The sequence below is a fragment of the Neofelis nebulosa genome, chromosome 15 (genome assembly GCF_028018385.1).
Source record: "Neofelis nebulosa isolate mNeoNeb1 chromosome 15, mNeoNeb1.pri, whole genome shotgun sequence".
Taxonomy (NCBI): domain Eukaryota; kingdom Metazoa; phylum Chordata; class Mammalia; order Carnivora; family Felidae; genus Neofelis; species Neofelis nebulosa.
In genome coordinates this window covers 35,717,345-35,744,835 of record NC_080796.1, presented here as the reverse complement: position 1 = coordinate 35,744,835, position 27,491 = coordinate 35,717,345, and the positions used below count along the sequence as shown (strand labels likewise).

The following is a 27,491-nucleotide window of genomic DNA, read 5'->3' as shown; positions in this document are numbered from 1 at the left end:
TCTGAGTGACTTCCCGGTTGTCACAGGAAGAGAAGGAAGAAACGGCATGCCTTTCTTTGCCTAGAGTTTATCATTTAGACCAAGTAGTGGGGAAGAAGATTTTCTAGGGGCTCTGCAGATTTTTTTTTCCCTGCCATTTATAGTAAGGAAAGGATGTAGCTAGAAATCCAGACTTCCTCCCTGGTGAATAATGGTTTGCTTACCCACAGATCTGGATAAACTAGACAATGAGAAGAAGGACTTGATTCAGAGTGATATTGCTGCCCTTCGTCACTTCTACTCCAAGCACCTCGAATTTCCCGACAGTGATAGCCTGGTGGTCCTCTTTGCCCAGGTAAGAATGCCAGCATCAGGTGATGCTTACTCTAGCCATTCCCTCCCTGCCCAGTCCTTCTCCCCAGCACACACTCGGGAAAGATAAACTGAAACAGACTGATGGCTTCTATGAGGACAAGGCTGTTGACCTGTTGGACCCTATTCTGCAGAGCCCTGCTCAGTGACCTTGAGCAGACCTTGGCCTGGCCCTCCTCGATGGTGGTACACAGGAGAGTTGCCCTACCTCTGCCTCTTGCTAGAGAGAGAGCTGATGAAAGCAGAGGGGTTGCAGTGCCCCAGTACTGTGGCCTACTTGGAAGCTCCTTGAAAGGAGAGGACCATTTTTTTAAACAAGTGTTTTAATGTTTGTTTATTTTGAAGGAGAGAGTGACAAAGTGTGAGCGGGGAAGGGGTAGAGAGACAGGGAGACACAGAGTCTGAAGCAGGCTCCAGGCTCTGAGCTGTCAGCACAGAGGCCGATGCGGGGCTCGAACTCACAAATGGTGAGATCATGACTTGAGCTGAAGTCCGACGCTTAACCGACTGAGCCATCCAGGTGCCCCTGAAAGGAAAAGACCATTTGAGATTCCCACATTAAATCTGACTTTTCTTCTCTTAAGCCTTCCATTCTGACAGCAGTGTTTTTTACTGCTACCAACACTATGTTGATAAAGCACAGGCAATCCAGACATCCTCAAGAAGGAGGCCCTCTCAAGATGGCCCTAGGGAGGGGGCACCTGGGTGGCTCAGTGGGTTAAGCATATGACTTCAGCTCAGGTCATGATCTCACAGTTCGTGAGTTCAAGCCCCGCATTGGGCTCTGTGCTGACGGCTCAGAGGCTGGAGCCTGCTTTGGATTCTGTGTCTCCCTCTCTCTCTGCCCCTCCCCAACTCACACTCTGTCTCTCTCTCTCAAAAAATAAATAAACATTAAATTAAAAAAAAAAAAAAAAAAGATGGCCCTAGGGAGGGCAGTCACCATGGAGAGGAGTCCGAGTGAGTCTAGGTACAGGAAGTCTTTACTGATGATGGTGGCTAAGAAACCTTCAGAGAAGTCTAGGTTTCCCCAAATCGGATCTCATTAAAAAATTAGAGAGACTTCTAGACAAGCGCAACTTGGAAGTGGCTGAGGCACTGGAAGCCAGCCGTGTGGAAAGGCTAAGACGCGGGTATGGTGGGAACAGGTGAAGAAAGCACAGTGATCACTCTTCAGCCAATGCACTCTGGCTGCATAGATCCTCCTCTTGTGGCCAGGGTGGTTCTTTCTGGCACGACTTGCTGGATCAGGTTTCACTCCCTTATATACCCTGCATCTTCCCCTACAAACCGAATGTGTAGTTGGTAAGTGACCTTCCCAGAGGGAGAAATACCAAAAGACTGATCTGTGGGTGGAAATAGCTACATTCTCCTACCAGAACCTTCAGTCTCTAGCTCCACAAAAGACCTTGTCTTCAAACAGAAGCAGCATCACCAAATGTACCCTTTGACCAAGTAATTCCATTTCTAGGAATCTGTCCTAAGGAAGGAATCAGAGATTATGGATAGTGATTGACATGCAAATTGTCTATTGTGGGGTTCTTCTTAAAATTGAAAAAGAAAAGAGAAAAAAAGGAAAAGAAAAACAAAAAGGAAATATTACAAGTGGCCAGCAGTATAGGAATTTGGTAAATAAATTATGGCATAGCTTTATGATGGCCTTTATAACTTTTATTTCAACAAATGTCTAAAGATTAGGAAAACGTTGACACAGCGGTAAGTGTGAAAGCAGGATGAAAATTGTGTATAATATGAAAATATGCATATGCTAAAGAAAGGTCAAGTAGAAGTTCACAGTTATCTCCTGAATCGTAGAAAATTTTTGTTTTTTTTATTAATTTTCTGAATTTTTTTTACAATGAGTGTGTATAACTTAAGAAAATACTAAAAAGAAGAAACTGATTAAAAAGCATCCATAATTCTTCCATCTCAAAAATTACATATATAGAGAATGAATGAGTCTTTATCACTTTTCCAACCCACTTTAACCCCCATGAGAATCACTGCTACCAGTTGAATGAATTCCTTGATGGACATTATGCTATTTAGGTATGTTTCTATTTTGTGACTGTCATCATCAAAAATAAACATGCTGTTCTTTGTAAAAGAAAAAATGGATTCCAGTTATGAGTGCTAAAGTAGATTTTCCTGATTTTCGTATTATCCTGGATTTACAACACACTTTCCTATGTGTCCTAAGACAGTGGATTTGCATGATGATGGGAAGCTGAGGAATTGACTAATTTTCCATTTTTTAATATTTATTTATTTATTTATTTATTTATTTATTTATTTATTTATTTTTTAACGTTTATTTATTTTTTGAGACAGAGAGAGACAGAGCATGAACGGGGGAGGGGCAGAGAGAGAGGAAGACAGAATCGGAAGCAGGCTCCAGGCTCTGAGCCATCAGCCCAGAGCCCGACGTGGGGCTCGAACTCATGGACCTCGAGATCGTGACCTGAGCTGAAGTCGGAGGCTTAACCGACTGAGCCACCCAGGCGCCCCTCCATTTTTTTAAAAGAAACTAGATACATGACTTTTTTCTGGACACGGAGAAGGCATGTTTATATGAAAGCATAGGAAAAATGAAATGAATATAGTGTGTACCTTCACTTCCAGCTGTGAAAAAAAAAAGATCACTTTTCCTCTAACACAGTAATACACGCTATTAGGACTTCTCAGTGTTGATGTAGTAGATATGGGACCATATTTTCAGAACTAGAAACCAAGGCACTTGATCTCACAAGCAGGAGTATATTTGTGGTGAAATGACTCAGGATCTCTGAAATTTGGACTGACTCAGAAAATCCAGGAGATACCGATATATATATCTGTATCTGTACACACAAACACACACACACACGCGCGCGCGTACACATATTCACATACACATATATAACGGAGATATTTAATTCCTTTTTAGATTTTATATTTATCAAATCATAATATCTGTTCTCAGGTTGTATGTGCATGCGCACACACACATTTTTTCGTGTATAAATTTGGAAAGGGACTTTTAGTATCCCCAAAGAAAACTCTGAAGCAAAACTGAAAAGTGCTGGTCCGGCCCCTTGCCACCCTCTGGCCCCGTCTCTCAGCCTCAGGCTGTGTGTGCTCTGTTCCAGCCTCTGAGCCCTCTCCTCTCTCTGCTTTGTGGGGGGTGTTGTAGGTTAGCCTGTGGCCCAGCAGCAGCTGGCAGCGGGAGATGACTGTGCTCCTCCGACAGCACGGAGGTGCATTTTAATCACTGGGAACATATGCATGGTTGGGAAATGTATTTTTGGTGTGCAGCCTACATCTAGTCTAAATGCTAATTATGAGAATAGCTTTAGCAAAGTACTTACGCCTGATTTGACTTGAAAAAAAGGACAGTGGCCCATGCATCTTTCTTAACATGCAAGTTCACTTTTCTTCTCCAGGGATATTTCAGAAGGGAGGGAAAGCTGGCAGGGAAATTGCTATGCAGTCTGGCTTACACACCATCACTGCCTCCCAGGAAGGGACAGTGATGACACTGTGCTTACAGGCGCTTTTGCCCACGAAGAGACACGGTCACTCTTGCACAGTGAGAGGAGGAGGATGGGGCGGGGGGGCAGGGGTGGGATGTAGAATCCAGCGACGCAGAACATTCAAGCCTGAAGGAATTTGGAGTCACAGACTGATCCAGTTGAGCTCCGTGCAGAGGAAGAGATTAAGAGGCAAAGGAGCGAGTCTCCTGCCCCTTGGAGTTAGTGAGGAGCTGTCTGTCCCTCCATCCATTTTGAAAAATTGCTGCTCAGTTCTTATTCTGTCATTCTGCATACACTGCTGAGGCCTATTAGTATCCAGTCTGAGATCGTAGATCGTTCAGGACCTACTATGGTGCAGGACACATAGTTTGTGCCCCAATACATTTTGTTGAATGAATGAAAATCCCAGTTTACTCTTACCTGATGTTGGTTGTCGGCCATTGGTTAATGGTAATTGATTCATGTCCTGATAACAGAATAGGCTGGGGGTACTTGAAGTTGGCACCAAAAATACTATGTTAAGTCTTCTACATAAAAATGCCCAACACCCCAGGTCTTCAAAGGCTGTGCATTGTTCTCCTAACCTGCAGTGATCTCTTTTTATGTTGAAAATTGTAAATACTGTTTGTGAATATGTTGAAATTACTGTAAAACCTGCAAATCAAACCCATCATAGCCTTTACTTCTCTGTGTGCTGAGATTTCCAAGCCTTGACGTTGGCCCTTTAATTTTAAGTAAAATTGCCATATTAATGTTCATAGGTGAGAACAATTTTAGAAGAAAATGGTATAGTGTAAAACTCTTTCGTGTTTCCAAAAACTTTGCTGTCTGAATGTCTGGTTTGAACTGACTCCTGTTCTGCCACTCACTACATACATGGCCCTGAACAAGTTCTTAATCATTGTCCTCTCCCTGAGCCTCAGTGGCCACATCTGTGAAATGGGTTACGTCAGACTAGTATTGCAGATTTATGAGAGGGTAAATCTGCAGCACCTAGCACAGGGCCTGGCCCAGAGTAAGTGCCCAGGGGATGCTAGTTTTAAAAAGCCCATCCATGGGCGCCTGGGTGGCTCAGTCGGTTGAGCGTCCGACTTCAGCTCAGGTCATGATCTCACGGTTCGTGAGTTCGAGCCCCACGTCGGGCTCTGTGCTGACAACTCAGAGCCTGGAGCCTGCTTCGGATTCTTTGTCTCCCTCTCTCTCTGCCCCTCCCCTGCTCATTCTCTGCCTCTCTCTCTGTCAAAAATAAATAAACTTTAAAAAAAAAAAAAAAAGGCCATCCACTGGCCTGAAACGCGCCCGTGTATTGTCTCTGGTATGGAAGAGCATGGTTCTAGCCCATGGGGTGAAATCGTGCGGCATGTGGTGTCTCACAGCCTTCAGAGCAGCTGGGGAGGGGCAGGGGTCTCAGCCTTTGCCACTCGCTTTGGGCAAGTCACTACTCCTCTCTGACTTCAGCTTCATCATTTGAAAAGTCAAAAGACGGAGTCCCCGTCCACCCCTGAAATGGTAGATACAAATGAAAAACATTCGCTGAATTGTCTCCCAATAGACTGGGTGTGCCTCGAGGGCACAGAAGGTGGCCCGTTCACTCCTCTGTGCATAGTGCCCAGCATATGGTCTCAGTGAAAGTCGGCGGGAAGAATGAATTTACGGAACAACACAAACTCGGGGATGTACATTCCCCGTATTTAGCCTTCTAGCTCTAGGTTGGACTCCCAGAATGGTGAGAGTTGCTCTTGGTATTTTTTCAATGTAACATTTCTTTCTAAGGGTTGAGAAAGTCGCCAGTGGTTGATCTGGGCTGAGATGTGAAAGGAAGGTCTCCGTTCCTTAACCTCAGGCCCTCGGCCCCTCTGCCTCTCGAAGGCATGGACAGCAGTTAGATTACCTATGGAAGGGCTTTCATTTTTGCCACCTCACTTTATGAGATAGGTACTGATCAAGTGACTTCTTTTTTTTTTTAATGTTTCATTGATGGGTATATAGCTGACATTGTTACATTAGCTTCAGGTGTACAGCGTTCACATACATTCGTTCACATACACAGGCGTTCGTATACATTGAGAAACGGTCCCTGCTGTAAGTCTGGTTACCATCTGTCACCTTACAAAGTTAATAGAATATTATTGACTGTATTCCCTGTGCTGTATGCTACATCCCCGTGACTTCTTTTTTAACGGGAGGAAATCAAGGACAGGGACTCCGTGATGACCTCGAGATCACATAGCCGATCTGTGGCATAATTGGGATTAGACTCCAGGTATCCTAAGTCCCATGCAAATATGCAAACCTCAGTCCTTGGACATCTTGTAGTGTCCTTGGGCCACTGTGCATAGCGGGGGTAGATCGGCTACACTAAGGGTACTACATTCCTAACAATTCTGCTTTTGTTTGTTTACACATGAGATTGATGGGTCAGTTTTGTTTGACCAAGGATACCTTGCCAAAAGAAAGGTTTTTACATCGCTAAACTGGAACATCATCCCAGTTAGTTTGTAAAAGGTCACAATTAAAGAAATGATTTCTACCTGAAGAGAAGCTTTCGCTCATCTGTTTCTCTCTCCTCTTTTCTCACTGTAGGTTAACTGTAACGGCTTCACAATTGAAGATGAAGAGCTTTCTCATTTGGGATCAGCAATTTTTCCTGAGTAAGCTGAGTTTGACTTCACTTCCTTTTACTTATTTAACACTAATTAGATTTTTTTTTTTGATTTTTTAAAATAACCTACCTAACTGCATGTGGCAGGCATGAAACTCCAAGTGAATTAAGACACCTTTTTAATTCTACTAGGTTTCAAAATATTTCCCATACATTTAGGGAGCCAAAGGTAGTAGTTAAGAGAACAGTTGCTTGTTAAGTCCTGCTAAGTAGGGAGCTGTTATTAAAGGATACTCTCTAGTGTGCTTAGAAGGAACAGCCCGTGCCCTGCTGAGAAATTTGCCTTTTGCGTATCTTTCGTTCTGGAAATCTTTGGGTCTCTCACACTCAAAGTGAAACACTAATTGCCAACCAAGAATTGCCATAGGCTAACGCAGAGACAGTATCCATCTGTTCCTTCTGAAAAATACTCGTATAGAAACAGCACAGTTTGGGAAGGAGACTGTGCTGAAGTAGTGAACTTGGAAAATTTCAAGGAACGATACAATTCTTCTTTACTTCAGGGATACTCAAGTAATTCAAGAAAGGCTGGCCAGTTGACCGTTGGAGATCTTTGTAGCTCTGACTGTAATGGATTGCCAAAAACGGCTTTGCCCCTTGCCTCTGATGGAGTGGGTATTTTCAGAATGCTTCAGTTCCCTGAAATCAAGTCCTCGCCTCACAGATGGAGCAAAGGAACCTTTCCTTCATCCCCTGTCTGAGTTAATCCACCCTGTGGGTTGGTGATGTTGCTTAATATATACTAGAGGCTCCTTTGGCTTTGGGTTGCAGAAGGTAAAGGAGGCACCCACACACTTAACCACGGAGGACATGTGAGCTCTGGGTGTGTCTGTTGCTGCCCGAATCTGCACGTCCGATGGGTCTGAAGGATAGAGAAGCATCTCTGTACAGGCCCACATCCCCTGAGCCACTGCCATCGGCTTTCCTGACCGGCGAAACAGAAAGTTGATTCACACAATAGTGTCCCTGTGGCCAAAATGGTGTCATCTGCCGTTTGAATTCTGATAGTGAGGAAACAAGGGTTTGGGGGGAAAAGCTCTTTTGGACTTTTGCTCTTGGGAAAGGGAAGGAGGAAAAGAGAAAGGCCGTTAGATCCTCTTTAGAAGGCTCTTACAGACAACTTCAGACATGGAAGAAGCTCTGGAATGTCTCTCCTCTCCGTGTTTTCAAGGCTAAGAGCAAGGTTAAGGGTGGTATTTGAGGGTTTGCCCTTCCCAGTGATCATCGCAAGAGAATGATGCCACCGAGAGCATGAATGTTTCAGGTTCTTTGCCTTAGTGAATTTCCCTCACCTTTATTAAAAAGATGTCCAGGAGTCTGGCTTGAAATGAACGAATAGTTCTACAAAAGGTTCTAGAAAGCTGCTTTTCCTCTAATAACAACGTTCAGTGCATTTGTTTATCAGATTTCCCAGGGCCTGATCGCCTGCCCACCACTTGTCAGCAAGCTCGGTGGGCTGTCATGCGTGGCGGGGGTGACCCTTGCTAAGGACAAGACGAGTTATCCCCGGCCCAAGGCCAGCCACACACCCCATCACTCAGGCCTCTGGCAGCTGGTGGGTGGGAGAGGGCCACTCCCTCTTGAGTACAGCAAACCTGGGGCAGCTCACCCGTCAGGCTTCCCGGCTCTTTGCCCATTTGGCCCCGGGGCAAATAGGAGAGGGGTTTTGGTTGCCGAGGGTTCAGGCAAGTGACACTGGCCACCAGAGCAAAGATACATATGGATGTGAGTGCCCATATGAGCCCCAGTTTCCAGGCAGTTTTAATTGGGGGAAAAAATCCCTTTGGGCTGAAATCGTATCGCCATTGTGATTTCAAAGGCAGCATTTTCAGAGATCAAGCACTTTTTCCCTGTAGTTTAGAAATTTCTGTTCTCAGAACTTTGACCTTGATATAATCAGAAAGCTCAAAGCCCCTCGCATAGGCGAATCTCTCTGTCCTCTCCGTCCCTGAAAAGCAGACAGTAAGCAGCAGGAACAGTAATGTCCCAATTTTCCAGATGAGGAGATTGAGGTGCAGAGAGAGACACACATAGGCTTCTGAGGGCCCCTCTGGGGACCATAGGCCCTCCCCAAGGAAGCCGGAGTCTCCCACAGGGGCAGCCTCTCAGCATCTGAAGAAAACCCGTTAGAAATAATCCACTAATAGAAAAAGCTGCTTGGAGACAGCAACCCGTTTGTCCTGTGCGGTGTCCTCTGGAGCAGCTTGCTGCGGGGGCTGGGTTTGGAGTCCTTCCTCCAACAGGAAGGAATGTTCCTGGGAGTTGTTGTCGGTGCTGTTTTTATTGTTACGTGTTTTTTATTTTTGGCCGAGATACTGCTATTTGGAATTGTGAATTTCGCTTCTCGATACTGTTAAAGATGTTAGGTCTGATTGTAAATAACACGCAGAAAAACAACCTCTTAGAATATGGTAGCCAACTGTTAGGTTGTTTTGTGGTTTTGTTTCTGTTTTTAAACATCCTACCAAGATCCAGTTCCTGCAACTTCATAAGGAAATAGCCAGGGATTTACCTGAACAGTCTGCCTGCCTTCTTGAGAAAATCGGGTTTTCTCTTCTGATTGACAGCGTCGCACTGATGAATCATAGTTGCTGCCCCAATGTCATTGTGACCTACAAGGGGACACTAGCAGAAGTGAGAGCTGTACAGGAAATCAACCCGGGAGAGGAGGTGAGTGCGTGGCCCCTGGCGGCTGTGGCCTAGTGCTTCCGACGGCTGTGTTAAAAGGCGGTGTGGAAAAATCAGTGTGGCCTCCTTGGACGAGAGTGGCTGTGAATGACTCTGGCAGTCACAGTGTGTCCACCCTTAGGCCCTCCAGGGTTAGTGATCAGATCTGTGACCTATGGCTTGGACTCCCACACTTTTGCCTTCCAGGTTGGTGCTCACCATTTCCATATGTGGCTAAGAAAAAAACAGGAAAGGATACATTTGAGCTAAATTCCTTACAGAGATTTGTAGAGCTATACAGAGAAAGGAGACGACCCAAATGACCAAAATGAAACCTCTTGAGAGTGTCTATATTTCTTTCTTTCTTTTTTTTTAAATTTTTATTTATTCAGAGAGAGAGAGAGCAAGCAAGCATGAACTGGGGAGGGGCAGAGAGAGGGAGAGAGAGAATCCCAAATGGGTTCTGCACGGTCAGCACAGAGCCCGACTTGGGGCTCGAACCCACGAACTGAGATCATAACCTGAGCTGAAATCAAGAGTCAGATGCTTAACTGACTGAGCCCCAGGCGCCTCGAGAGTCTCTGTATTTCTGTTGCCAAATAATTGAGCTTGAGCTTTTTTTTTTGTTTGTTTTATTTATTTTTGAGAGAGAGAGAGAGAGAGAGAGAGAGAGACAGAACATGAGTGGGGGAGGAGCAGAGAGAGAGGGAGACACAGAATCGGAAACAGGCTCCAGGCTCCGAGCTGTCAGCACAGAGCCCAACGTGGGGCTCGAACTCAAAAACTGTGAGATCATGACCTCAACCGACTGAGCCACCCAGGCGCCCTGAGCTTTTTCTTTTCTGATTAGTGAACTTCTTCCCCCAAAAGGTCAACACTCTTGTTATCTAAAGAGAGAAAAAGCAACTGACCAGTAGCTGACGAGTTAAAGCTCCAAGTGACACATCAGCATTTCGCAACCCATCAATGCCACATCTCAACTCCAGAGAGACCGTTTTTGAGGACTGCTGTTCAGGTGGTGGCTTGTACATACTCTCAGGGCAAGTAGAGGCTGGCTGTGACCGAGAGGTACCCTCCTTGTCTCAGGGACGTGGAGAAACCCAGGTGTTCGGTCACCTGTGCAGTGATTCCCTCCCCTTTCCCACACGCTGCCTCCACGACTACCTTCTAAGACGCGTCATCTCCAGAAAGCTCAAAAAGGCTGCCTGGCAAATTGCTACATGAATGCTTTGTGTTCTTAAATGAATAATAAAATCTCTAGCAAGGACACGTGGATTTGTAATCACACCCTTTAGAGTCAGGTTCAGTTGGGTGATCTCCACTGCCATTTTAAGGTGCCTATCTGGGTATTTTAAAATTTGAAGACCGTGATCTGTGTGCCAAATGCTCGAGGCCTTGGCTTCTCTGGAAGTTGTTAACCAGCCCACAGCCATACTAGGAGCTGAAGTCCAGGGCACAGGTTAGACTTCCTGTCGTCTGCTTCATTCATCAGGACGAAGGGACCCTGTTTTGGGCTGGGGCACCTTGGGTACCAGATGTCTGGCGACTGCCGTTATGCCTCTTCTGTTAAAATAGACCCATCTCAGCCGGCCGGAAAGTGAGTCACCAGGCTCCAGTGCTCCCACAGGCTGGCTGGAGACTGAGCGGTTTGTCACCTAGAAGGGCTCTGTCTGGGCCAGAGCGGCGACACTGAGCGGCCTCTGTCGCCACCTTCTGGGCCCTGGTGTCTGTTGCGTCTTGTGTCCATCAGTCATTTCAAAGAACTGAGGCAGCTCTGGCCACGCGAGGCGGGGCAGGGCTGGCTCCTGTTGTTGGTTTGCCCTCACGCTCCGACAGATCTGAGATGCAGTGACCCCGCTTTGGGGAAGTCACTGCCTTGGGGGAGACTTGCCCTTCAAAGAGGGCGTCAGATGAGCTGCAGGGTCTCCGGTGCCGCCCTTGGGGTCTGGGAGAGCTTGGCTTGGCTGTGCCTGCAAGCACCTAGCCCCGCGCGAGTGCCCCCTGCCTGCCTGCCAGTGCCCGAGGTTACTGGCACGTGGACGGCTTTGTGACATCCATCTGTTCAGTCAGACATTTGCCTGATGGTGTGGGATGCGCAGCGAGCGCTGTCCCAGTGAGTAGATAATGGCCAGTTAAATGCCCGTCTCCTCCATATGCTCCAAGCCCCGGTTATAGACCCCGTTTGAAAAAAGCACGGACGGGAGAACCCAGTGAGCCCAGAGGCAAGACTTTTCCAAGTTCTCTGGCCCAGCCGGGTCAGGCAGCAGCGTGCTGGCATCCTGGAAGCTGTGTCCTCCCTGTGCTGACTTGTCCTGCCCGCCGGGCCCAGCTTCTTATCCCGTTGCCAGCTGATGGAAGGGGAACCTATCAGTGTGTATGTGTCCATGCTTCCCCCCCACCCAGCGATGCATCTGGGACGGCCCAAGCTATGCAAGACAAGAGGATAAATAAAGGCCAGGGAGAGAGAGGCCAGGCCCAATCTCAAGGATGATAGAGTCTTTGCCCAGTGGGGCATTTGCTTCTACACGTGTGATGGCATCATGTGCTTGCTGGGACAAGTCCACAGCTTGCTGTCTTCGGGGAGGCCGGGGTGGGGAGGCTTTCAACCCTCCAGTTTACTGTTTGGTGGGCTTCTGGATCCTCTGGAAGGTGGCAAGAGAGGCTCTTTCTCTCCATCACAAGGAGGTGGACAACACTGGGGGACTGCTGACATTAAAGAATTCAGTGAGCTAAAGGGAAGAACATACCCCAAACTGTGGCTTCCTCAGTGCTCATCCCTGTAAGTGTTTGCAGAGCCACAGAAAGGATAAGGAGCAAGTTTACCTGTAGCAGCTGGTGTTTTCCACCTTTCGGACCCCCTCAGGTTTTCACCAGCTACATCGACCTCCTGTACCCAACCGAAGACAGGAATGACCGGTTAAGAGATTCCTACTTCTTCACCTGCCAGTGCCAGGAGTGCACCACCAAAGACAAGGTAGGCCGATGGGGTCAAGGTGCTGACCGTAGCCTGCGTCTCAGGCCCTCACTGCCAGTCGGGTATCCTGTCTGACTTGGGGTGTCTCCTCCTGCAGTATTTTTCACATGTCTTGCCAAGGTGGCTAGAAGGAAGCTAGTTACATCAGGCCTCTGTTTAAAGCCGATCCTCACAGCTGATTGAAACATTTCCATTTCACTGTGCATATAAGAGAAGGATTTGCCAAATGGCTATTTCTTGGAAAGAACTGGCTGCTTAAAAGAGAGGGAAGGGAAAAAGCACACGAGAGGCTTTCCAACCTCTTCACGAGAATAAGGAACATTTTCCCTGGCATTGCCACTATCATTTTGCCCATGCCACCCTCCTTATTCTCTTGATTCATAGATGTGTGGACACACATATCTGCCCATAGCAAACACACTCTAAGTGTGCTGCCTGGATAAGGACTGTCCAGAAAATTCACATATATATATATACATATATATATTAATTAATTAATTAATTAATTTATTTATTTATTTTGAGTGACAGAGAGCGCATGAGCAGGGGAGGGGCAGAGAGAGAGGGAGAGCGAGAGAATCCCAAGCAGGCTCCGTGCAGTCAGTGCAGAGCCCCATGAACTGTGAGATCATGACCTGAGCCGAAAACAAGAGTCGGACGTATAACCGATGGAGCCACCCTGGTGCCCCTAGAAAATTATTTTTGTTTGTTTTTTGTAAAAAGGTAATGGAGTACTAGGTTTCCCTTAGATGCATTGCCCGATTTCCTTTCATTCTTTTGTAACTTTAGAATGGGCAAGCCTCAAAATATACTGTTTGAGGGGTTTCCCCATCAGTGTCGTCTCCATGGGAGATAACACCTTGCACTTGTGGACGTTTCCCCCAGGATAAGGCCAAGGTGGAAATCCGGAAGCTCAGCGATCCACCAAAGGCGGAAACCATCCGTGACATGGTCAGATACGCACGCAACGTCATCGAGGAGTTCCGGAGGGCCAAGCACTACAAATATATCCTTTACAACTTTACAACAGAAGTTTACTGTCCCTCGCCTTCAAGAGGTGCCGGAGAGCTGCGAGGAGGGAGCAGAAGGGCAGGTGTAAGGCTTTGAACACGAAAGAATGAATGGCTCCCAGGAAATGTGGGAAGAATTACTGACCACCCATGACTTGGTGTCAGCCACGCCCAAGTTTTACGATGTTGATTTCATCTTCTTTCTCCTCGTTTCACTAGTTTGGTCAGGAGCTGGATGTGGGGGAAGAGTTTTATTGTGTAAAGTTGTGGAGAAGAGTTCCTTGACGGCCCTCATTAGTTGGGTGTCCTACTCCAGGCAAGCACAGTGAGGAGGGCTTTGCTTACATTATTGTACCCAGTCCTCACAGGGACACACAAGAACACACAATGTTGCCATCCCCGTGTAGCAGGTGGGAACAGACTCTTAGGTAGCAAGTAATTTGCCCAAGGGACAGAGCCCGCCAGGATTTTTCCCCCGGTCTGCTGACTTCCATAATCCATATTCTTAACCATTACATTCTAGCATTTTCTTGGGCTGAAAATTTCCCCCACATTTACACTAGAGGAAATTGAAGAAAGGCATGTTTTGTTTTGTTGTTTTTTCAGCTTTATGCTGAAAGAACCTTTTCTTCAGAAATGCTTCAACCGAAGTACTGAGCTTCGGTGAAGGTTTAAATTTAACTAGAAGGTTGAGATTTGTGATCCTAAACATGGTTTACAGCTGACCTGAGGGTCTGTTCCCTGTGGCTAAAAGTTTTCAAATTGTGTTTGATAGTTGAGGTCTTCAGTTTTCTTCTGAAGTTTGTTTCTTTAAGAAAAAACATATTTCTTTAAGAAAAAAATAATTGCCAGGGTGCCTGGGTGGCTCAGTCGGTTAAGCGTCCAGTTTCGGCTCAGGTCATGAATTCGTGGTTTGTGTGTTTGAAAATTAAAAAAAAATTTCTTTAAAAGAAAAAAATAATTGCCTTTCACTTTTGCTTGGCTTTCTGTAATTGACTTTTGCAGAGGGCGAGGGTAGGGGCGGAGTGCACCCGAGTAACGGCTGGAACCAGCCTTTGGAACTGTCCAAGCCGAGAGGCCTCAGCCTGTCCTTTCCTTAACGCCAGAGCACCCCCTAGTGAGCTGCTGGAGATCTGTGAGCTCAGCCAGGAGAAGATGAGCTCCGTGTTCGAGGACAGCAACGTGTACATGTTGCACATGATGTACCAGGCCATGGGTGTCTGCTTGTACATGCAGGACTGGGAAGGAGCCCTGCGATACGGACAGAAGATCATTAAGCCCTACAGGTGATGGCAGTGGCTGTTTCTGATCGTCTTAGCGGGGAGCAGAATTTGGGGCTTGGAAATGTGTACCTCAGCTGTGTTGTTTTCTGACCGCGCTGTGTGGGAACATGCTAGAACAGCGTTCTCTCGCTGCACCCACACCTGGAGGCACAGGTGCAGGGTGCTTCTGCATCAGACCTGGCATCTGGAAGAGAACGCTTGTAGAGGCAGGTGTGAGGTTATGAAGGGGGTGCTGGGGCAAGAGCCCTCCCAGGGCCTCTCCAGGGTGCTGTATCCAAACTAGTTAATTCAGATCCGGATTAAAAAGCCACTGGCTGGTTTCTTTTTCCTCCTGTGCCTTCCAAATGAAACACACTTATTACCTGGTAAGTGGTGGTCCCACATCCCTGCTTTTCCATCGTTATTCACACCATCCCCTTCGTGTGTTTTTTAAAATTGCTTCCCAGTTTGCAAACAGGGAAGTGCCGGGACCATTGAGTTGGCTCTGGTTGGTTACCCATTATCTACCCTGCTAGTTCTGAATACAGCAAGTTGGATTTTAACTTAGAGTAATAATGAATGTCAGCCCTGGGGAAGTTTCCTGTCGAGAGGGTTTTTAAACCTTAAAGTGTGTGACAGATGGAGGTCGTGGCAGTTTCCTCTGGCTCCGATTAGCCATTTCAGGGCTGGGATAGCCTAGATCTTATCAGTGGGGCACTTGTTAAACACATTACCATTGTGCATTTGCAGGGTCTCGCCAAGACCAAGTGGCTCAGAATCTCTGGGCATTAGCTCTGAAATCCCTGTGCCCCAGAAGCACCCCAGGTGTTTCTCCTGGATTTGAGAAGCCCTCAGTTCTCCCTCACTATCCAAGGTTGGGGACTGTAAAGTTTGGGTCTGGTCTGGATTTCCACTGCCTTCCCCTTCCCCTGCACTACCCTGACTAGCCATCAGGGGGAGCTCAAGGGAAGCCAGCTCCTAAAATCTGCTCTTCGAAACAATTTGCTACATCACAGACTCTCTCACAACCTATCTTCTTCCTGAGGTGGGTGACAAAGTCCTCTGGGCTTATGCACAGAGCCTTCTGTGAGATCTAGAGGGAGGGAGGGTAGGGATGAGAGAGAGAGAGAGAGAGAGAGAGAGAAAGAATGAGAATGAATGAAATAATCTTAGCTTTGTGCTCCCTCTCCCAGCTGGGCCTTGCTCTGCGGGACACTTCCTTAGCTTGGTGAGCCCCTCCCGGAGGCCAGCTCTGGCTTTCTGTGGGGCCACTGGCACCAGCGCTTCCTCCAGGCAGCGTGCTGCCTGCCCAGGAATACAGATAGAATGCGTCATCTCGTATGGATGGATCTTGAGGGTAGGGCTGTACAGACGGGTCTGTAAATAAACACCGGCACACACTCGTGCATTCTCTCTCCCCTCGTCCTGTGCCACCCATAAGCTGCCTCCTGCTGTCTTTCCTAGGCAGGCCCTACCAGTCGGCCTTCAGTTAAAACCAGACAGAGAATGGGGCTCTGGGTGGCTCCATCGGTTAAGCGTCTGATTCTTGATTTTGGCTCAGGTCGCGATCGCACGGTTCGTGAGATCAAGTCCCACATTGGGCTCTGCACCGACAGCACAGAGCCTGCTTGGGATTCTCTCTCTCCCTTTCTCTCAAAATAAATAAATCATCTTTAAAAACAATAGCTCCCACTCCCCCAAATTATTCCCTGCTTTTGAAAACAAAACAGAGAGAACGCCTACTGTATGTAAAGCCCTCTGCTGGACAACAGAGAAAGCAAACCCAGAGGAAGTAGGTGTTCTCCTGACTTCAGAGAGCTGACAGCTTTGTTAACTCAAGTGACAGCCATCGAGTGTGACAGAAAGTTGGGTTCTGGAGACACGCGGGTGTGTGTATAACACTGACAGGCATTCTGTCTTTTTACTGTGAGCGGATAGGCCTAATCTGCCAATGTCTGTGAGGAGACAGGCCCAGATAAATGGGGCATTCACTTTCAAAGATGTTTTCCCAGTGCCGTGCTTTGAGTGCACCTAAAACAAAAACCTGGGACTGGGGTCGAATGTCATGTTTTCGGTGTTTTTATGCAGGATTTCTCCTGCAGTTTTGATGTAGCTTTTCAGAAACACACACATTTGCGTGAAATGAAGCGCGTCTGCGTGCTCAGACAGGGTCGAACCATCCACGGTGTCCACCCAGAATTTGCCAGGGCCTGGAGGAGCCTGGCTGCCATGGGGTCATGGCGCCTGGCCTGCAGGCTGCTTGGCACCCTTTGACGGTGGCCTGTTGTCTCCTCTCTTCTTCCAGCAAACATTACCCTCTGTACTCCCTCAATGTGGCCTCCATGTGGCTGAAGCTGGGAAGGCTGTACATGGGCCTGGAAAACAAAGCTGCTGGAGAAAGAGCCCTGAAGAAGGTGCGTCTGCAACATGAGGCTGGGGGTCCCGGTGCCCCGCGGCCCCTTTGTCTCCTGCCCTCGCACCTGGTTGGGCTGAGGGACTGAAGTCATAGAGAACCACCCAGCTCTGGATCCCCCTCTGGCAGGGACGTGGGAGGCAGGGGGTTGGGCAGGTCGGGGTATAGTAAGTGATGGAGCCTTTGCCTTGTCTGTATCTGGGCCCTCCCTTGGGGGAAGGGCTGCACACACTGAGAGAGGCTGGCTGTGACTCTAGGCACAGCCCGAGCATGGGGGGATGGGGGTGCCGCCCCCGGCCCGCATGAAGCCCTGGAAGTGGACAGGGGCCACGGGACGGGTCAGGAGACTGTGGTGAGGGAATCGTCCGTGTGTCTGCCTTTAGGATTGGGATTTATGCTGCCCAGTTGAGGTGAAATCAAGGCAGTTGGATTGAGAGAGTTCCTCGGGATTACGATGATGCGTTTGCAGTTTCTAAAGCGTACTGAAAAACCATCATCATTGTTCATCAAGTACCAGTTATGTGCCAGGACCCTTTCAATTCTCACAAAAATGATACATGTTTTCTGGTAGAAAAATGGAGATTCAGTCGGAGGCCTTCATTCAGACTGGGGTCTTCCTGAGTCGAAAGCTCCACTTGCCCAGGCTGTGACCAGCACACAGGGGACACTAGGACCCTGGGCATGTGCCTCCCTCGGTGTTTGACTGCTCTGTGCTGCCGGTGGGTGAGGGGGCCTGGACCTGACCTTGCACTTTACGGTAGCTGGAGTCACCGTCCCGAATATCAATTCTCGTTCTTTACGTAGCAGTTAACAGTTGAGGAACTGTAATCTTTGGGTCAGTCTGTTGACTCCTGTAAGAGAGTGTCTGTAAAAGTTGGGGCCAGACTCTCTCAGACTTCCTAGTAGACTACTTAGGTCCCACATCCCAAATGGAAGGGTCGAGACCTGACCAGGCTAGCAATGTGAGCTAAGCATGCACTTTTCTGTTTTGAAACCATAGAATTTACCTCCTAAGATAACAGATTTGTTGCCTTGGTGAGTTGAGGGAAAGTGGGCCAGTTAGGTCAGAGTTGCAAGGTGCCGGTGTTTAGTAATGAGGTACGAGAACAGCGAAGGACGAAGTAGCTCCGAAAAAGGACTGTGAATTGTGAAATGAACACAGTAGAGGCATTTGGACAGGACATTCCCGAGTGTCCCGAAGGCTCACGCTGTTCCTTGGCCTGCCTCCTTTTGGTTTGAGATTTAGGAAGAGAATATGGTACAACGGAAAGGATCATCTATCAGAGTCACAGACCATCAGAAATTCCCTGTTCGGAGCGTGGGAGTAATTTAAGTTTTTCTGCCACAATAGAGTTGAATACAGAACAAAATAAATTCTTGCCGATAACATTTGGTCTGTACTTCCTATATGCCGGATGCCGTTCTGAACACCGTATGTGTACTGACAACTCGGAGGCATCATTCTTATTTCCCAGATGAGGAAAATGAGGCGCGGAGTAGTTAATTGCCCAAGGTCACACAGCTGGGAAATGATGGAGCCACTGGCACCTCTTCGGTTTATATTACTTCACTGTAAAGATGCCTTATTAAATATGTTCTCTCCAGCTGCCTCAAATGAAACCTGCAACGACTTTGAAGTTTTTGTTTTTGTTTTTGTTTTTAAGAACGTGTATTACAAGGAAAGCATGCATTTTTCGAAAGGGAAAAACGACTTAGTCGTGTCTTAGAGATGAGCAGTGTCGACTAAAATCAAAACAGGTTCAGTATGAAGTTCACCGTGGCCTTTTCTGTTCCAGCACCGCGTGTACTGGGTTCAGCACAAATAATTCTATCCCTACAGCATTTTCTACTGCAAGATCTGGAATGTCATGAGATCAGTTTCTCTGTATCATTTCTTCAACTGTTGTAGAATGTTGTACTTGGCAGTACAGACTGGGTGACTAGTTGGTCATCAGATAATCTTGTCCATTAAAAAGAAAAGAGAGAAAAGAAAAGGAAAGAAAAAAAAGCCAGACTCTGGAAGAGAACATGGCTCCAGGAGCCAGGATGTATCCTGTGCCTTGGAGCAGAGAAGTCTTAGCTGGAGTTAAGTTAGCCCAGGGTGCAGGTTAGGGGAGGGGGAGGGGCTGCCTTCAGGCTCTCAACCCTTTCCTCGTCTCCGTCTTTCCTAGGCCATCGCGATAATGGAAGTGGCTCACGGGAAAGACCATCCGTACATTTCCGAGATCAAACAGGAGATTGACAGCCACTGAAACTACGCCTACATGTTAGTTTTTATTTAAATGTTAGTGCAGAAGCCTTCAAGGATTTGAATATTTCATTCAAGTTGTACACATCACTCCTGCATTTCTGTAAAATCATTGGAATGAAAAACAATACCTGCCCTTAAACCTTACACATGGCCCCCCTGGGAATTGGTCTTAATCTTTAATCTTAATACCAAAATAATTTTTGAATGCTTTTCTCCCCCCCCAAGAGATAATGGCATGGTTTCAAATATCATATACTTTGGAAAGATTGAATTAAAATATGCGATTCTTTTCCCTTTCATGCCTGTTCTAATGTGCTGAACAAACCTGGACGATGAAAGAGAATAAAACAGATAATGGTATCGGAAGTTTGTCTTTTCTTCTGTCTGCGGGGAGGATTTCAAAGTGGCAGTGGGAGCCGGGTGTGGGAGTGCGGGCATGGGGGGCAGGCGGCCACTTAGTCTGTAAGTGACTTTCAGGGATCAGTGCCTGTGGAGGAGAAAAGAGAGAAGGTACAATTAAGTGACCTGCGTACCACCCCCGCTCCCCGGGCAAGAGAACGTGTCTGTCTTGAGTCATGGGTCTAGTATCTGGAATCCCTTCCGTGCATAAAGGTGCATCTTGCATGCTTGGCTTCCTTGGCTTTTTTTTTTTTTTTTTCGTCCTCTGTCTGAAAGCAGACTTTCCATTTCTCATTACTGTTGACTGTTCTATGCAGTGCTGTCCGTGTTTGGAAACAATCCAGGATATGCTTGAGAAGGAAAAAAATTTTTTTTTCCTTACCAACTCTGTGTTATTGAGCAAACACTGGTCCCTCCCCGCGCGGCCGGCCGGCAGGAAACCAGCTCCCCACTGCCTGGATGGCAGCAACCAGGGGACTGTTTGTTAGCAACAGCCGTGGAGGACAGGGCCAGGGACCGGGCTTGCTTGGGGTGCAAGGGTGTTTCCTGGAGGAGTTTCTTGCAGTCCAAAGCGAGGAACTTCCCCATTAGGTAATAATTAAAGCCCGTGGAGTTTACACTTCAGCTTCCATAGCGTGATCCGCAAGCAGCTTGAACAGCTGAATCCTGAACGTTACCCTTCCTGCCTCATCGACACCCACACGCATGTCTCACACCCACACATCTCACACCCACACGCCTGTCTTGCACACACAGTTAACGGCACACAGTGGGATTCAGGCAGAACGCATTCTGTTATTCAGAGAAGTGCACTAAGATGCTTATTGAACACCTACTGTATGCAGAACGCTGTATGGCTCTCCACATGCAGAGATGAGTTAGGCACGGTCCTGGGTCCTGGTTCCAGGGAGTTTCACCTTTTAAGAAAAGGCTACTTTACTCTGTAGCTAAGCCTACAATAAGCTTAGCCCACCACCTCCAAAGGTTTTTTTAAAAAAAATTTTTTTTTTTAACGTTTATTTTTGAGACAGAGACAGAGCATGAACAGGGGAGGGGCAGAGAGAGAGGGAGACACAGAATCTGAAACAGGCTCCAGGCTCTGAATTGTCAGCACAGAGCCTGACGCGGGGCTCAAACTCACGGACCGCGAGATCATGACCTGAGCTGAAGTCGGATGCGTAACCGACCGAGCCACCCAGGTGTCCCTCCAAAGGTTTTATAAACCTTCTGAAAGTAACAGTTTCTCAATTGTACATAATACTGGAAACGTGAATTGTTCTTTCTTCTTGTCCGCTTCCATTCTCCAGATGTAACCCCTGGAAACCATGTGCTTACGTGGTCCCAGGTTTTCCCGTGCCTGTGCAGGATGTACGTGTAAATCGATTTAGAAAACCAAAGGCAGGGTGGTACTGACATACTGTTTCAGAATCTGTCTCTGGTTTAACAATATGGACCTGTTTTTATTCCAGCTTTTACAGATTTGCTTCATTCTTTTTAGAGTCAGAACATTGCAGTGAATGTGTCATATTTTATTCATTCTGTTTATGGACATGTGGTTTTTCCAGGTTGCTGTTCCTGTAAACAGTGCCACAGGGCACAGTCTTAGATGCGGAACTTTGCTGTCAGGTGGCACCATGTGGGGGGATAGATTCCAAGAAGTGGAATTTCAGGACCAAGTACTGGCGACTTTTTAAAATTTGAATAAATATGGGGCGCCTGGGTGGCGCAGTCGGTTAAGCGTCCGACTTCAGCCAGGTCACGATCTCGCGGTCCGTGAGTTCGAGCCCCGCGTCAGGCTCTGGGCTGATGGCTCGGAGCCTGGAGCCTGTTTCCGATTCTGTGTCTCCCTCTCTCTCTGCCCCTCCCCCGTTCATGCTCTGTCTCTGTCTGTCCCAAAAATAAAAAACGTTGAAAAAAAAAAATTTAAAAAAAAAAAAATAAAATTTGAATAAATATGGCCACATCTCCTTTTAAAAACACTGCAACAGGTTCTAAGGCTGTAATATTTGTAGTATTTGTTTTCCTCTACCATCATAATGGCACTGTACTATACTATTTGATTTTTTTTTTTTTTTTTGGCCAGTCTACTGTGTGAAATACTTTGCTTGAGATGCATTTATTAATGAGGTCGGGCACTTTCTCCAAAACCGAGCAATCCGTATGTTTCGTCTGTGAGTCAGCATTCATGGCCATTGTCTATCCTGTTTATGTCTCTCATAATCATTTATAAGAGCTCAGTGTATTTTGGGATATTAGCTCTTTGCCATGTCCTGAAAATATTTTCTCTCTCTAGTTGTCCATTATTTTCATGACACTTGCTATAGAGAAAAGATTGTTCTCATCCTTAAATGAAGAAAAGAAATAAAACAATTTTTTTAAGTCTTTGCTCTACCTGGAATTATTTTATTTAGTAGAGATCCAGTTGTACTCTTTAAAATTAATACTCAAAATTGCTAGCCACTTATGGCAGCATGATTTATTGATTTATTTTCCTCTGCTGATCTGAAATGGTCCCATTATCATTCCCTTAAGATTTAGGTTTATTTCTGTATTCTTAATTATTGTGGCATCGCCACACTTTTAGTATCTATTAGGGCTAATCTTCTGTGTTCTCTTGAATTTTTCTGACCATTCTCCCACATTTAGCCCTCCAAAGTACTTGAGAATCCTTTGGCCAAGCCCTCTCTTGGCCTTCCCTCCTCCCTCACAAAGTGCTCTTCGATATTAGAACTGCATTGGAGTGAACTGACCTCTCCATAACATGTGTCTCTCTACCCAAGAACGTGGGGAGTTTATCAATCCATCTGCTTTGCCTCAACACGGGTAGGCTTTGTTTAGACAGGTCCTACACATTGATCTTAATTCTTAGATTTTATGTTTTCGACAGCAGTTATGAATGAGCCCTTTTCTTCCATTGTGTTTCTTAACATGTAAGTCAGACGGCATTTCCCCATTTATTTTTATTAAGGGAAATAAGAGGTAAAATCACAAAATAGACCTGTTTGATCCTGCTTTTTGTCCTTTCATCGCAGATCTGTGTAGGTTTTCCTTATATTTATCTTATGCTCTTGGGGGTTTCTTCTCTTTTAAAAAAATGTCCTTCTCCAGCTCCGTGCACAGCCTGGAGATAAACGGGTCTACTAGTGGTTACTGTCTTATCTCCACATTGTACGATAAGACCGCTTTTTCTGTTCGTTATCCAAAGAAAATGAGCTGAGTCCGTTTACTCATCCGCAGAAGAGAAAACAAATTACTGCTTGTTCCTCTTTTCTCCCCATCTGCTCGCCATCCCCTTTTCACCCCAGAGTGGCGCACGTAGTCTCATTTTTGCGGTGTGACATAAGCCGGGACCTCAGCGGGTCCAGGCTCCTTGTGTAGTGACAGGGTAGTAAATGAGTAACACAGAAGCGCGTATGTTGTCCCGTTACTTATCAAAGGTCTGTAAAAGCATCCACCCTCTTCCCCAGGGGTTCTCACTGTGTGTGTCGATGGCAGCTGAGGGGCTGAAATAAGGGCAAGGCAGCCTTCTTTAAACCTAGACAGGAGCTGCTGATGACACTGAAGGACAAACCAAGGATGGGGGTGTCCCAGAGCAGCCTAGGGCCTGCGGTTTCCAAGTCGGCGGCTTGGGGTCTGAGGAAGTGACAGCTGCGGGCTGGGTCTTGGCGCTTGGTAAGGGTTATTGTGGCATTTGTGAGAAAGATCCCTTTCTAATGTAGTCTTCACTCCATCTGCCTAGTGATCACCCTTGTCAGGTTTTTTTTTTTTTTTTTTTTTTTTTTTTATAATGAGGACAACTTTGGAAATTTCAAACAATCGGGTTATACAGGAATGAAAAGTGGGTAGAAGTAAATGGGCTTTAACAGAGTGAAATGCAGATTTTCCTAGACAGTTTTGCCTAGGAAAATAATCCTACAAGTAAAGGATGTAGATGCTTTCAACTGATGTAAACGTACACAGCACAGAAGACAGAAGATTCAACTGTTTTCTCTGGAAAAAAAAAAAGGGTTTATTGTATATGTAAGTCAATAGATATCTTTTACAAAAAAAGGTTAGAATAAAGATCTCACATTTGTAAAGGCACATACGAAACATTTTACAGCAATCACAAGGGCTGTGAGAACATCAACAATACACAACTAGGACCATTCTCTAAAGACTTTATAAAAACAGATAGGAAACAGTGCAAAAAATACTGTCAAAAGTCAGTTTTATACACCTCATAATTGTGCACAAAACCGGCAAGCATCAGCTTATTTACTGATATAAAAAAAAGCAATATAGAAGAACATGCATAGTCTTACTTAAGGCTTTTAATATTATTAAATTGAGAGGGAGTCTCTTCCAAATGAGAGTTGACACGAATATTAAGAAATCACCCCCTGATGTAGGGAATGTCCGAGAAACTTCTCCCTCTCTCCCTTGCAACCATTGTAGTCAAGAGTCTGGACTTGAATGTTGCCAGGCAGCAAGTGGCTTCCAAGGGGAGAAGATACGCGTTCTCGGGATCCCCAGGCCCAACCTGGAATGCGTGTCTCACGGCAAAACACAGCTGGTTACCTTTCCAGGTCAGCTCACAACAGCCAGCCGCATCTGGCGGACACATCCCCACCTTTCAGCTCGGGTAGAAGTCCGAAGGCTTCCGTGGGCTGACCCAAGAGCTTGGGGGTCTGAGCCGGGGACTTGTCTGTACGTTGTTTCAAAATGAAACCTACTGAATGCCAATTGTTTTGAATGGCACCACCATTCACAATGTTTTAGAAAACACAGACAAGGAAAGAAAGCATCAAAATACTGAATTAAGGAACCCAACAGTAAGTCCAGTGAAACAAACTTAATTGGCCTGTTAGCTGATGTAACGCGAGTTACATAAGGTTATACGTTTAAATAGTCATCTGCATATGTAAACCGTTTTCGTGTTTTTCCATGTCAGCATTCTCACGCCAAGTCGGCTGACCACTGAAGGAACAAAGGACATACACCGGAAATCATCTCTGATGAAGAGTAACCTCACTTTTAAAAGGATATGGTGGATAGACTTTTGAGATTTCAAACGGCAAGAAAGATGAGTCAAAGGAAATGGCAGTTAACATTTTTACAGTGTTCACGTGGGAAAACAAACAAACAGACAAACAAAAAGCAGAGGCGCTGAATTACAGCTTTTGGCTCCCTGCTGAAGGCATTTATTAGCTAACACTGTCGCTGAGGGAGGTGCAAGGCCCCTGAGAAACACACACATGGCCAGGCATCCCCGAGCCAGGAGGCTCTGACAGCCTCCCTGACTCAAAGCAGGATTCCTGAGATTTGAGCAAAAGCAGGTCTCCCCTTCAAGGCACAAAAAGACCCCAACCCAATCTTTTCAGCTTTCTCCCGGACACCTTTTTGTCAGGGGAGAAGGCATCTGGGTTTCCCTGAAGGAGGGGGTTGGGGAGAAACGATCCGGGAAGGGACTGAATGGATGAAGAGTGGACCCTGCCCCTCCCCAGGTAACTGAGAACTGATCACAACACGACCTGTCCAGGGGGTCCTGGCCAGCCCAGCCCTTGTCCCTATTTCACCAGATTCGGCCGGTCTGTGTGTAGAGGCCATGATGAAGGGACCCTGGGTCGGGAGGGGGAAGCCTGACACGTATTCATCTGACCACACATGGCCCTGCCAAACGCGGCCATCGGGAATGCGTGGAAGTCCACCTCGAAAGAAATCGGCAGTACCTACTCTATGACCATTGATCACTGCTTCAAACGGGACCGATCATCGAAGCCATCTTCTCTTTCACTTCTTCTAGTACTGAGTGACCATGTCTACCACCAAGGGGGGGGGAAAGAGGTGGGGGAGGGCAGCTTCTTGGTTGCTGACAATTTTCTAGCTGTTTTCTCTCTGGTTCTTTCCATTTGCCAGATCTTATTCTTTCAAACTCTATAAGCGTTTTGAAATTCAAATGAAGATCTCCTAATTACATAATTTAGAGAGGCTTAAGAGAGCGGTTCTCCACGACTGGACTGAACTATTTTTGTAGCGGTTGTACTCAAAGGGTAGAGTAGGGAAAGAAAAGTGACAGTGGATCCATCAAACAAACGAACAGTAAGGAGAAGTCAGCACAGCCCTAAGTGAGTGAGGTGCTCTTGGAATGAAGAGGGTGACATCACAAAACAGTCCTGCGCATGCCCCACGATGAGACAAAGAACCACTGCCATTGCTGTACGGACACCCTCCCTGTTTCTGTGCCCTGATTATAAACATGATGTGCTATAAACGGGAACCCCCTCTGATCGCAGGGGAGAGGAACTGACATGCCCGGAGCCCTGACTGCTAACTCAGCGGGGCTCAGTGGATGAGCAGAAGCCTCTGCTAAGGCTGCATGGGAAGGTGGGGCTGCCAGCACGTGAGAGAAGATGACACTTTAGAGTGGCACGCCTGGGCACACGTCAGAATCCATGACCTTCATCAAGCTCTACCACGGCACCGAGGGCAGCTTGAAATGACTAGCAAGGCGGAAATAGACCCCAACATCACAGCCCAGGCTTTCCTGGGGGTGCCCCCACGTCATTTCCATCCCTCCAGCCTTACAGGCAGGGAAGAAGAAAGCAGATGTTCCAGAGTTCAGAAAATTATTTGTGAACCAATAAATTTTTTTAACAGCAACCGGAGGGCTGATCTAAAACATCCTCCTCTTCCTCTTCCTCTTTATAACTCCTCTGGCCAAGCTTATGGCATTTTTTAAAAAGAATGATCCTGATGTCCCAAAGCACAACAGAAGAAACTGTGACTTTCAACGCAGAGGCTCGTCACAGCCAGGCTGCACGTCAGCTCTCGCCTTCCTGCCTTGTAACAAAATGTCCTTGAATTTATTTTTAAAATAGAAGGGCTGACCCAAGCTCTGAGCAGTCGGAACTGATACACATCCTCCCCCTCTTCCTGCACCAAACGACGATAAATGACCCGGTCTTATGAAATCGATTGATGCCAGATACTCAATGCCAGGCTCATGGACATTTTAATAGAGAACACTTATTTTGACCTTGCAGAAAAAGATGCAGCTATGTTAAGCTAGGAGATAAGAAAGATAGTCAGGAGAATAAAAATGCTCACCCACCTGAGTTTATAACCCAAATGCACAATGTGAGCACAGGCAGGAGAAAGACTGGGTATTGGGCAAGGTGGCTATTGAGTTTTATAGGACCCTATGAATTATAGTGACTTTTGGGACGACACATTTGGATTAGCAGAATTTGATTGGATATACCCTCACTTCTCTCCCAGGAATGATGCTGTTACTTTCAAAAGATGCATCACTAAGGTCTTTTGCCCCCAGATGTCTCAGAAGTTGAGGCAAAGACAAGAACCTTTTTTTTTTTCTTGCACAGCATCTAAGGGAAGTGTCAAACATTTTAACATCTCAGAGATTTCCATTCTATAGGGCCAACTAAAATTATTTCCATCCTATAGGGCCAACTAATTTGTCATCCATAAAGCTGTAGGCCACTGGAAAATTTGTGCAGTGTCCATGGAAAACCCCAATTTCTCCATCTGGAAGCAGTACTGGATGAGTCGTTACTTTGTTCATGAAAAGGAATCACTAAATAAGAGCATGATGAGTGTCTGATAAACTACACAGGAATACAATGAAACAGAGCAGCAGAAGAGTCTTTGGTAAAGTGTGAGGAAGCTGAATTCCCCATATAGTGCCACCTAAAGATCCCAACAGTGATCACTTGGTACTTCTGGAAATTTCCACCTCTAGGACCCCAACAGTTATTGCCAAAATGGAGGAGGAATGAGGAACAGATTAACCTGGGTCTGACCTGATCCCATCCCTTGTGTCTCAGCAACCTGGCACAAAGAATACCCCAACTCCCCCAACTTCAAAGTGATTGGCACATCTCCCCAAAAAGGAAGTCAACAGCTATACCTTCGCCCCACTGGAAGTAGAGGAGTGAGATTAGAAAGCACCCTCTGCTTTCTGGCTGAGGACACCTTCAGGCCCACACAC

The 27,491-nt window shown here is 46.5% G+C and overlaps 1 protein-coding gene across 2 annotated transcripts in view; it reads left to right on the top strand.

The window, feature by feature from the left end:
- The window catches only part of SMYD2 (SET and MYND domain containing 2), a 50,774-nt gene extending 31,312 nt beyond the window's left edge, over nt 1-19,462 (top strand). The window contains exons 5-12 of one of the 2 annotated variants that reach the window (XM_058702126.1): nt 210-334; nt 6,447-6,514; nt 9,093-9,195; nt 12,056-12,166; nt 13,052-13,172; nt 14,288-14,462; nt 16,744-16,852; nt 19,023-19,462. In XM_058702126.1, coding sequence (XP_058558109.1) covers nt 210-334; nt 6,447-6,514; nt 9,093-9,195; nt 12,056-12,166; nt 13,052-13,172; nt 14,288-14,462; nt 16,744-16,852; nt 19,023-19,103 — 893 coding nt within the window. In that variant the 3' untranslated portion in view covers nt 19,104-19,462. Of the gene's footprint in view, nt 1-209; nt 335-6,446; nt 6,515-9,092; nt 9,196-12,055; nt 12,167-13,051; nt 13,173-14,181; nt 14,463-16,743; nt 16,853-19,022 lie in introns of both variants that reach the window. The other variant, XM_058702127.1, reaches the window with a different exon arrangement.
- Nucleotides 19,463-27,491: the final 8,029 nt, after the last annotated feature.